At 47.0% G+C, this 12,562-nt stretch overlaps 1 protein-coding gene across 2 annotated transcripts in view; it reads left to right on the plus strand.

Annotated features, from left to right (window-relative positions):
* Positions 1-12,201, plus strand: part of LOC144093604 (B-cell receptor CD22-like) — a 208,997-nt gene extending 196,796 nt beyond the window's left edge. The window contains exons 13-15 of one of the 2 annotated variants that reach the window (XM_077627162.1): positions 462-553; positions 1,719-1,841; positions 10,159-12,201. In XM_077627162.1, coding sequence (XP_077483288.1) covers positions 462-553; positions 1,719-1,789 — 163 coding nt within the window. In that variant the 3' untranslated portion in view covers positions 1,790-1,841; positions 10,159-12,201. The remainder of the gene's footprint in view (positions 1-461; positions 554-1,718; positions 1,842-10,158) is intronic. The other variant, XM_077627163.1, reaches the window with a different exon arrangement.
* The last annotated feature ends 361 nt before the right edge of the window (positions 12,202-12,562 follow it).

Genomic DNA, 12,562 nt, shown 5'->3' on the forward strand with positions numbered 1-12,562 from the left:
CCTAGTTAAGGAAGCCTTTGTAATTTAAGATATTCATGATTAGCCGCTGCTAAGTATATAATACCGTATAATGCGATGACCAGTGGGATTTTCTTTGTTGGATCGACCAACAAGATATTGATTACGTGGAATTTTGTCATTGATAAGTTGATAACGAGAGCAACTCTTACAAAGCTTCCCAGTTCGGGAAGTGAATTTTACTGATTAGTTTAAGCGGATGAAGATACCACATATTCTTTCAGTTCTCTACCTTTTCTTTTGCCGTAAAGACGAAATATCAGCGAAATCGGTGCGTTAAGTCCGCGAGAAGTATTCCTTGGCAGCATTGAACTGTCCAAATTAAAGATTACCGGCAAATTATATGTTTGTAGTTATTTATGTTAGTGGCGAATAGAGAACAAATAGGTAAATTTCTCTTTATTGGTTAAAATTAGCTGCTGGCGCTGTCTCGTATTTTTCAGTGCGATCCGAGAGATTGGCCATGGCAGCCCCCGAGGAAAACTCTCGTTGTTGGCTGACATGAAACGCGGCGGTAGCCCCCTTTTTGAAGAAGGTACATTCACTTGCCAGTTATTTTTGGCATTTAATTTTTTTTATTTACTCATGTTAGGGAGGTCTCTCTGCGCCGGTTATATATATATATATATATATATATATATATATATATATATATATATATATATATATATATATATATATATATATATATATATATATATATATATATATATATATATATATATATATATATATATATATATAGCGGTATCCTTAACTATAAGCGCCATTCTCACTCCATTTCATAGGCTAGAACTGTGGTCTTGTACTGTGCAACCTTTGAGGCTAAAGGTACTTGTGCACGTTAGTATATGCGTGCGTGCGTGCGTGCATGAGTGAATTCCTGAGTGCCCCAATGCCTGAGTGCAACAATGCTAAGAAGCGAAGTCGTTTCAGAAAAGCTTAGAATGTGCTGTAGGCCAGGGTTGTTGCGCCAAGAGTTTTTAAATCTTAGTGAAAGAAACTGATCACAACTACCAGCAGTGTTAAGTGAATCATATTGCTCTTCTCAGTGCCGAGACATGAGATGTGAATGTCAACAAGTTACATAAAATATCTCATAGTTATGACCCATAGGTGACTGGGTTCGCAAGACTACCCTAGTAGAAATGCTCCAGCTACAGTCACTACTATTATCAAATACCGCGATGGCGTGCAGATAGTTTTCCCGATACGAATCGTCCCAATTTATCATTCGAAAGGCAGGCTGACAAAAGTTTTCATTTTAATTTGTAAAGCAGTGGGAAGCCAGCGCAGCCTCTATTATAAATATTGCACGGGTGGGCAGTAGAAAGCAAGCATTAAACTGCATCGGTATGCAGTGTGCTTTTGACAGAAATGCCACCAGAAATAGCTCAAAAACCACGGTTCAAAAATCAGGTTTCAGTTTGGTCAACCAAAATCTACGCTTGGAGCACGACAAACATATGAGTGCAGATTGCTGTCAGATCACCGGTGCGGATATATTGAGAAACCGTAACATAATTCACTTTTACTCTCTTGTTTACTAGCCCGCATCTAAAGTAAGTCCTACATACTTTTCTGCTTATCTGTTTTGCCGGTATGCTGTGCTGGCTGGTGGGCCGGCTTCGGCTGAGCCGCTAACGAGGCGAGCGTGAACCTGCGCCATAGGATTCTTCTTTTTCTACATTCTTCCGCAGACTACGACAGCGAAGATGGCCACCGGTCAGCGACGCGGCTTGTGCGGCGTGGAACGCTGGAACTCGGATGAAGCCCTCGCACCAGGAGATCCACGCGCAGACCATCCATCACACGACGATAAAGTGAGCGGTGGGCACAGCGGCGAATACGAATAGCGCGGCCCGGCCCTGCCGAGCAATGCACGGGACTGTAGGTGCGCGCTTCCGGGCCCCGCCTTTTATGCGACCCAAATTGGAGGACCATGCTGGTTTTGAATATTAAACAGGTGAAGCCTGAGGACAAACGTTAACAAAATGCAGGGCATACTGACCACTGCTGTGCACTAATAAGGACGCGGAAATTCGGCTGACTTTTGTTCGTTTTGTCGCAAGCCGTATTTTGCTCTTGGTTTTCTTCTGACTTGACATCATGTCTTTGGCCTGTGACATGATAGTGAGCATAAAATAATCAAGGTAATGGAATTTTATGCGCAAAGCTGGCACAAGAATATAGTGAAGGTACACCGTTCGTACGCTCACAAATGAGCTAGGAACTACTCGAGGCTTCATAATTTCAAAAATACATTTTTTTTTCAAAGAATGAAATGTTTCCCTCACCTAGCCACTCACTTACCTACCCATTTGCCCTCTCCTCCGCTCGCTCGCTCACTACCTCAATCCCCCCCCCCCCCCCGCCACACACACGCACTCACTCAGTTGAGTTGAGTGGAGTTTTTGTATGCTACAGGCGGGAATAGCCTTGCTTAGTCTGCCGGCAATTGCTCCACCATAGCGTCACTTATATGTTAATAACGACCTAAACCTGTCGGATCTGTCCCGCTATGCGCACAGTCACTTATAATAGTACTTATTTCACTCTCGCAGTCACCATCAACGCACACATTCACTCACAGCAGAACTAAGTCCACTCCAGAAGTCACCATCTATCTATGCACATATTCAGTCACAGTAGAACATAGTCCATTGGAGTGCCACCGTCCATGCACACATTCACTCACAGTATAACATGGTCCACTCCAGAAAACACCATCTACGCGCACATTCAATCACTGTAGACCATATTTTGTTCTTTCTGTCACCATTTAGAGGCAAGATCAGTGTCCCGCAGAAATGTTAAAAGAAGGCGTGCAGCCTCCCTTCTGCATGTCCGGTTTCCACTCGGGTAGACAATGTCCTTAACTGTAATGTGAAGGGCTCCTGTCTTCTTGAAGGAAGCTAACATCAAATACGTTACCGCGTTGCACTCTGGGCAGTACAAAATATAACGTTCTATATCCCCGCACACACAACCTAAAGAACATAGTGGAGCCGATCCCGTGCCCGTCTTATGCATTCAGGCAAGTACGAGCAGAGCCCGTAGGAATTCGATGCAGTAGAGTGGCCTGGGATCTTCTCAGTCCCTTGGTCACCCATGGCTTGTGGGGCGCACTAAAAACGGTACTAAAATGATCGAGCACCGTTTCTCTGAAGAAATTTTTTCCATCTTGAGGTACTTTTTTATGAATTTCTTGACAGAGCTTTATGGGCGAGACTGCCTGCCACCTCATTGCCTCTGACTCCTATCTGAGAAGGCACCCATTGGAAGTATAGAGCACGGTGCAAGAATACTGAAGTGTTGACACTGCGCCCGCTGGAGCGTCCCGAATATCTTCGGCCGCGGCGGAGCACGCCTTGCAGTTCGGCTGCAAGCGGACAGATGGCGCCGCTGTAAGCGGGCCCAGTTGAGCTGTTCTGGTGCCTTGAGATTCCGCTGCCCGAGTTCAATTTTCGCTTTGGCGGCGTGAATTGAATTCAAAACGCAAAAGAAATTCGTTGCTTGAAATTAAAATCAGTAGTGTGGCAGTCTTAAAAATTTGTTTGCATGAAATTATCTTGTGCAAAGCAGTTAATGATACGGACTCGGTCGAGCAGCACACGAACCTCATTCACGTTTCGCTTCCTCGCTCAATTCATGTTTCATTCGATCTAATCATAGATCTAAGCATAATAAACATAAGTGGGGGTCCTTGTGCTCTTTTCCGCTCACAAGGGCAGAACAGTAATGCACAGGAAAGTTCTTGCTTCACGCTTATCGTTGCTTCTTCACTCTATATGAAGACCGTTCAAACAATGTTTCATTGAGTGAACTAATTTTCAAGATGCAGAGCACTAGTATAGCGCGGCTATTTACGACTCAAGTTTTAGGTAAAACCTTTCCACTGGAGGCTAAATGGCGATGCGGTGTACTTATTGAAGCACCATCAAGTGCCAGACATGGCATCAGAGTGGCAGAGTCAGAGTTCAGATGCTGTCGCTTAACCGTTGGCTCCAAGGCTGTTTCCGGATCTGCAGTCATCACAGCAGGCAAGCAAGCTTGGAGAGGCTGCATCGCACCGTTGTCGTCGACTTTCGGCCGACTTAGTTTGGATGCTTGAGCAGGTGGTTTCTTCTTCCGGGCTGGCTTTCTATGTCTCTCTGGCCGCGTGAGATACTTGGGACAGTTAGGAAATAATGTAGGAACTGCATCTCTGGAAAGCACGGGCCTCTTTTCCGCGTAAAGTAGCACTCTTCCATCGAGCTCCGCATAATGTGCCCGGGATATCGGGTCCTCTGCAAAATGGTTGGCGCAGACATGGTCAGTGGGCATTAATGTCCGGGCTGCCCTAGGAATCGCACGGCGCCACTTCTCCAAACGAACATTTTCGGACGGAGCTTTGAGTAATGGCACACGTTCCGCACATGTCCGGTAGCCTGAATTGCAGTTGGGCACGAAGCACTTTCTTCCCATTGCGCAGCACTCACCTGCTGTGGGCTACTCTGCCGACGATAGCCAAACACAAGGTCTTGGTGCAAAATAAAAGAACTTGTTAAAAACAGCACAGAAGCGGAGCTGCACACACCTAAATGTGCCAAAAACACGTGCGCAGTGCCGCGCCATGCCGGACCGAGCCGCCCAGCGTGGGCCCGCCTTTCGCAGCGCCCTCTCAATTAGCGACCGGATTCCATGGCAACCCTTCCCCCTCCCCCCGAACATATTGTGGCCGCGAGCGGGCGGCGCTCTCGCACGCGGCGGGGGGAGAGTGTCAACACCTCAGTATGTTATTCTTGCACCCTGGTGTAGAGTAAAGCCTCTGCTGTGCAGACTCTGCACCAAGCGTAGAGAGCTTACAGACAAGACATCGGTAAGGAATCCGCGCTCTAACCTCTGAAGGGCAGATATTGAATCAGTTAGGATGGCAAAAGGTTGAGCCGGACAAGACCCTAACTTCCGTAAAGCCGCCTCAATAGCAACACTTTCGGCCGTTGTGGAGGATGCGACAGCAGTAAAGCGTACAGACCACTCACAGTCCAATGAAGGAATGTAAAAAGCCGCTGCGCTAGCTTGTTTGACCATGTCCACAGAACCACCCGTGAAAATTTGAAGATGGCGGACATGCTCTGCTTCCAGGTGTTCAAGTACGAGCTAGCGTGTTGCTGCCAAAGGAGAGCTGCGCTTTGCACTCACATGGGGAATTGTGAGCTTACAGTCGAGGGTCGGAAAAGACTAGGGGGGTTTCGACCGTTTCCTTTGCCTTCGAACATTAAGACATAAAGAACTAAGAGTATTAAGTGCCAAGTAGGCCTTCGACTCATATCTCTTGCAGAGCCACTGAAGAAGGAATTGCCCAGCTATCGTCTCTCCTCTGCGCCCAAGATGCATTAGTAGTCTCTGAGAAGCGATAAGACTAGGAGGTTTCGAAAGGGACTCATGAAGTACTGCCTTGTTCGCAGCCTCCTGAGGAAGTCCATTGGCTCTTCTTAGGCCCTTTCTGTGGACAACTTCTAGACGTTCAAGTTGTTTATGCCGAGGGGAAATTAGATGCAATTGATACATTATGCGATTGCACCACCAGCGCTTCATGAAGTTTGACCATTGAAGAAGGATGGTTTCCCCATTGCTCACGTGCAATTCTACGGATAATATCGAGACGTGAAGATAGAGATGAGACAATCGTGTCGACAAGTTTTCGCCACTGTAGACTGGAGTCAATAATGAGGCCCAGAAAACGCGTGCGATTAATTTAGCGGATGCAAGAGTGACCAAGGTCTATCTTCAACAGCTCGTGACGCCTTCCTACACCTGGAAACAGAACAAAGGCGAATTTTTTCATTAATTGAGACAATCCCACACCTTGAAGGTAAGCTTGTATCGAACGTAGAGGCTGTAGAGCTATCAGGGCTAATCGCTTGTGTTGGTAGCCAGCAATCCAAATACAGATGTCGTCAGCATATATTGATATATGCACTCGCCTGCAATTTTTTTTTTTGCAACTAATTGGGAAGGCCAGCCATTACGACGTTAAAAACCGCGGGGGAAAGAACACTTCCTTGAGGAACACCCCGTGATAGAACCCTTTCGGTGCTAAGGTACTCCATAACAGTACACGAACCGGATAATCACTGATAAACGTGAAAAGCAATCTTAACACATGGCCCTGTACGCCCATGCCTTGAAAACTGGTCAGAATTGAGCTCTGAAGCACGTTGTCATGAGTTTTTGCAACGTCAAGAAAAATGGTTAAGGTGGGAAGGCCGAGAGCTCCCTGGTGTTGAATGTGACTCACCAAGTCTAATATTCCTGCCACATGGCCAGTTTCAATGGTCATTGAGTCGAGGGCCTTTGAAATTCTCAATCGCCATCGAACCCGAAGAAGTTATGTTGCTGCTACACGGAAAATCTCAATGGCTATTGAAATGGTTCTCGTGTCTTACGCCAAGCTTGCGTGGAGCCACAATCGCTACTTTGGATTTTGCGAAAATAACAAAATATTCCATAAATATATACTAAGTGCTGAAATACATGCATATGTGCATGTAGTTTAAGACCCTTCTAGTTGCACATACGCGACGGATGCCGCGCGTTGTTATAGCGCAATCTACTGACACATGCAGACACTGCTGTAGTCACTCGAATACAAGACGTGTCAAAACCAAGCGAATCAGCGAATTAGTGAGGAATTAGCGACGAAGCGGTTATCGCTGTGAAGCGGGCGGGCAGGGCGCCGCCATGTTGTCAACGCTACGTACGCAAGCAACGCGAAAACCACAAAGTAAAAATTAATTCGCCTAATGAGCTTAAAACCAGACAGATACAATTATAATTTTTGTACAGACTGATTGCATTAAAGTTAAAGGCGAATAATGTTTGTTCATGCTTTTGTACCGTGAATGCATCGTGTACGAATGTGTGCGTTGGAGTCGCTTGAAGTAACGCTAGCAACCTTCGGCAGCACTCGAAGGACCTCGAAATCTCGATGGAGTTCCGCGCTGCTCTGTTGCCTCAATAGACTGTTGACTCGATGGCCATTGAAACTGACCGTGTAGCAGCGCTCGATCGCATTGAGTCGATAGACTGTCGGTTCGAGGGCCTTCGAAGTGCTCGTGTGACAGGGGTATAAGACGCTATCTTGGGCACTGAGACCTCGGCGGAATTCTGTCATACATGTTGGCAGTGCCTTGCTGTCCTCAACCCACCACGACAAGCGATAGCCACGAAAGTCATTCAGTCGGTCGGCCGGTCGGTCGGTCGGTCGGTCGGTCGGTCGGTCGGTCGGTCGGTCGGTCGGTCGGTCGGTCGGTCGGTCGGTCGGTCGGTCGGTCGGTCGTAGTCAACCAAACATCTATTTAACCACCGACTCGAGTTTCGTTAACACGCATGGAAATCTGAGTGCTCGCGCTGTTCCTGTTACAAGGAATGATGTGTTATTCAGCGCTGAAACATGAATGTGGTTAACTGCCACGGGCTTCAATGTAAGAGAAATGTAGAAATTAGCGCGCTTCCCGGCAACTGCATCGCTTATTAAAAAAATAGTTTAACGCAAGGGTACAACCTCCACCTTTGACTAATTTTACGGGTTAAGGTTATCGTTGTAAACTCATAAATTTTGCAAGATATTCTGGAATGCATGAGCCTTGCCATTCTGTATTTGAGAAGCTCTTCGTAGCGCTGTTACGAAAATCCTGAATGATGAGTTGGTGCTTGATTTCAATTCCGCCTTTTTTTTCATTGTTTTTGGCCAGATATTGTACAACACATTTTCAAATTATGCTTCGCGATCTACCGAAAGTGTTTCCGAAACAAAACCAACGTACATAATGAAGTTGAATCGAAATTGGCAGGCGCAAGGTGCGGAACCTTAAATCATTAGTCGGCCTTTTATTCTGTTTTTTTTTTTAATATTGAAGCTGTCTGAACTTTCGTGAACGATAGAAACTATGAGTGTTGAGCGAGGGAGGCACCTGTCAAATGCACGTAGTGTGATCTGTCATAAAGCTTACAGACCTTTTCTTTGCACAAGTACTTCGGTATTTTCCACATTAGCGCATTTGAATGTACTGAGTTTCAAACAAGGTAAAGAGTCTCTTCCAGGGGCATCTTGCGCAAAAGCAAACTTGCGAAAGACACTCGTTCACCGGAAAGATTGAACGGGGTCTTGCGTCAACACGACGCGCCCTGCATGCGCTTCATTTCACCGAATAACTCTCCTACAAGAGGAGAGCTCTGTTACTTTTATGTTCATCATTGATGTGCCGAAAAGCTGGCGTTGCGAAAACTCGCGCGCACTTTTCGACGCACCGCTGAAGGTCCGTTTCAAAGTTCCTGTCGGGATGTACTCTCACGCGTCGCCTTAACTGTATAGAGGCAATGCACCACGCTCAGGCTGCAAATCGTGGTGATTGGGCTAAGTGGGATTTGGCGCGTGGCGGCGATGGTACAAGCGCTGCGCTGGCGACTACACTTAGCCTATTAGTGTCAACAAGACAAAAAGTTGAGCTAGTTGGTACGAGTTCGCCTTTCAGAAACAATAGGCCTAGGCAGGTATGAGCACAAAGAATGCGACATGGCAATGCGCGACTTTAGTTTCCTTATTCTGAAGGCTCAAATTTACACGCATGTAAAAGGAAAAAACAACGAGTAAAAGGATACACCAGTAGAGTCACACGGCACTTGCAGGTTTCAGGCAGTAAACCTTATTATACTAAGCTAGTTCGACGCTACTCCAAAAAGTTATTTCTCTCACAGCCAGGCTGATGGAGGGATAGATCACACATGTATCATTTCGTCTCCTTTTGTGTATGTGTATAAAATAAAGCGTTGTGATTAAAAACGCTTGTTGCGAGTAGCGCTTTGTCTTGTAGCCTGCTTTGTGTTCGTGTATGCGTAGCGCTTTTTTTGTCGAATATGGACTTAGCCTATACCCTGCAGCCTTGGCGCCGCTGCGCTTACCTTCGACTGCTTGCAGGATAAAGTTGTCAGAGTCAGACGCTCGGGGAAGCTTTCTCCCCACTCCCCTCTTCCTCCGAGCGGTGTCCTGGCATGGATACAGGTGCACTGCAGCCCCTAGCGCTGGGCCACTACCTACTGCCCCCACCTGTCATCCAGCACACGCGCGCAAAGCACGAGACTGCCGAAAATTTGACCCCCAGTTTCGGACCAGAAATACCTGCGGGGGTGTCTCGGTGATATTACATTTGCATTGCAAATTGCTTCATATCGAAGTTAGGCATACTTGGCGCAGACAGCGCGAGCCACGAGGAAGACGAGGGACGGCTGCGAAAGGAACGGGGTTTGGGGGGCCGGGAGGGTAAGAGTTGTCTGTGTGTAGCGGCGAAAAAAAGTGCCAGGGGATACAAAAGTGGCGCGTTGAGGCGGTGTGGGAAGGGTGCACGCTCCGTTGTCCCGGTGTTGCATCGCTGTGGGGAAAGAAATTCTTCAACCTCATATTTCTAATTAGTCGCCTCGTCTCCCGCGGCGGTGGAGCCCTGTTAGCTTAACGCGATTTCCTGGGCGCTTCCAACCTCTACGCAACTCCGCTTTCCCCACACCGCCTCATTCCTCGCCGACGGGCTGCTGGTTCGCGCTCCAAGTCCCAAACCCCGTCTCGTCTCGGGTTTCTCGGGCCTCATTCTTGCGGAGGCATGCCCCCGAGGAGAAAGTTGGCCTTCGGAAAAGTCGGTCGGGAGCGAGCGGCACCACGCACCAGTAATCGTCGCAGTTCGGCGTGCCTTTTTTTTTCCACGGAGTCGAATACGACGGAGCGTACTGCCTAATCATATAAGTGCCGTGTCTAGTGTGATCACTTTCTTGACGCGTTTACCATTTGGCTCACTCGGGCTGCGAAACGGCGAACGGGAAACGGGTGCGTTCTTGCGGAAAAAGTCATGCTAATGTGTCGCTCCTTTCAACCTCCCAAACGCCATACCTCCCAAACTTAGTTTCTTTTTCGCTTGTCTTGTGCCCTTAGGGTTCTACTCTGAGAATGAGGCGGCCCGTTATAATAACGTTACAGTGCAAATGTTATTGTGAGATGAAATGGCAACTTTGCTTTCTGAGGAACTTGCGCTGAATACAGCCGACCTTTTCTTTGCCAGTGCCAGTTTTATAAATGCAATCCTTTCTCTCTTTCCATCCCTCTCGCAGTGGACTTTAGCAGCGCTTTGTCTCCGGCCTGCAGCCACCTCGGAGAATACATGGACTGGTGCAACCAACCCTGGCAAGCTTTCACATCCAGCTGTCACGGACACTAAAGTTGTCGCCCCCGGAGACTAAGCCATGCTGGGAAGAGTCGGAAATGGAGCGTGTGCCGCAAGAAAGTTGTTGAGGGATCCATGCTAGTGGATCTGCTCTGCTTACTGCTCACGAATCACGACTCTTGATTGATGCGAACATGGACTTCGTTTTGCATTGCTCAGACCTGTGTGAAGAGTGACGACATTTTCTGAACGTTTGTTCGGGTGTTGGATGAAGAGTCACGTACTTCAGGACGCCTGGAAATCGCTTTGGCGCTCTTCTCCTACGGCGTGCGTCTCTTCACGAAGAACCATGCTGCAAGGCATCTGGCGAAAAATGGAAACACAGAGGATGGTGGTAATGGTGAAGTGAGGAATATTACTAAGAAGGAAACACGTAGGGCTATGGCTATCGTGACTGCAACCGTCCCAACATGATCATCGTTAGAGATTGCGAGCCGTCGTGAAACGAATGAAAATGATAAGCACTAATGCAACAAAAAATACTCTAATGAGAGCGTGTCGTCGATGCTTACCCGTCTATGTTTGGACTTTCCAGGCTGCAAGAGTGCGTGTGTGTGCGTGTGACGTTGAGACGCTGGTGACTGCGGCGAGTGCGAGTGTAGTGACTGTTTCTTACCGAACGGCCAGTGCCCGAGTTTTGTTTTTGAATCCTCGCTTCAGGTGATTGTTTGGCTCTTTCAGCGTGACGCGATCCAACGGACTCGAAACTGCTCTAGCCGTAGCCAGAGACGTGTCTTGTCGTGGCTTCTGTGAGCGGCTTCACTCACGCTTGCACAGTGAACACAACGCGAAAGCAGTGATGTGCCGGACAGAATGTGTAGCATCGCTCTCTCGTCAGGTGTGCGGTTTCAGAACCTGTGGTCATACGTACAAGCGCGTTTTATGGAGCTCTGGTTCAACGAAAATGCGGAGATGAGGCGCTCAGTGGCAACGGATACGCCGAAGACCGCGACTCGCTTGTTTATGTTTTTGTAGAATCTTCTTGTCGCTACGTAGACAGTTACCACCATGTTGCACGCGCTGAACTTGGCCGCTAGAGAGATCCTGCTTAAAGCTTCTGTCAGGCAGGCTGTCTTGGAAAATTCAGTGTTGCTCTCGTCAGCTTTATTTGTTAGTGTTGCTGTCGTCGTTCTTTAGGGATGCTAAGAAGCGTAGTTTGGAGCAACTAAATACAGTCGAGCATGCGCCCTAATCTATGCTAAGGCTATTGCTTCTGAGCGTAAGTGATTGGTGTAGGAGGTGCTCACGTGACGTCACGGGCGCCGCTTTGTTGCAGTGGGCGCAGTTTCAGCGGTGCAGGCCGGATGTGGTGGCGATAACTCTAGCAGACACGGTCTGCAGCCTTTTGCCGCACTCCACGTACAAGAAAATGACGGCCGCTGTCTCTATAGCGCGTAATTTCCAAAGAATAATAGAAATTACCGCATTGTACGTAGTCCTGCGTTCTCAGCCGCCACTTCGCACTTTCGTTGGACACTGAGCTCAGTGTAAATAACGCAGCTTTTGTTCAAAACCGATATACGTCATAAAGGTGCTGGGATAGTGCACGTCCTGGTTGATGTTACTGTACAGAAACGTCTAGAGACCGCAAGTCAACTCGTCCACAAGTCACTCTTATTTTTCGGTGTTCCTTTTTTATATTGTGAAAGTGTTTGTAAAGTTAATTTATTTGATGGCTTCAGTATGCAGAGTCAAAGTGAATGGCAGCATTTCTTTTGTGTGCAAAGTATGGGGGAGGAAAGTTTCCCTGGGTGGTCCTTAATGGCTGTACGAGACCGGTTCTTAAATGCAGGTCGGGAAAATAGGGAAAGAAGCACGAACGAAGACACAATGACAATGCCAATGAATATACCATTTGTTGTATGATTCGTTTTTACTTACAATAAAACTATTTGCAATAAAGCACACAACTTGTGATTGTTGTGCAAGCTGTAAGCTATTGCGTTAATTTTTATCTTTGTTCCGGTAACCTCTTTACACTGGAATCATTATATAAATTTCTAATATAATATTAAATTACCATTTATTACATGATGATACAAAACTAGATTTGAAAGAGGGCTTTTTGCTCCACTGTAGCTGCTAAACGAAGATTAAGTAGACGTCAGAAGGTCACCTAGCATGAAATATATTTTTTCATGATCATAATAAACAAAAACAGATTTTATAATATCAGCAGATTCTGCGGGTTTGGCATTTGAGTAACGAGAAATTAAACCCGTCAGAAAAAAAATGCTTTCCTTTAGGTACGCACGTCACTGCGAAAACGTGCCTCGTATAATTTTCTGCTC

Source organism: Amblyomma americanum, chromosome 6 (genome assembly GCF_052857255.1).
Source record: "Amblyomma americanum isolate KBUSLIRL-KWMA chromosome 6, ASM5285725v1, whole genome shotgun sequence".
In the NCBI taxonomy this organism is placed as follows: Eukaryota; Metazoa; Arthropoda; class Arachnida; order Ixodida; family Ixodidae; genus Amblyomma; species Amblyomma americanum.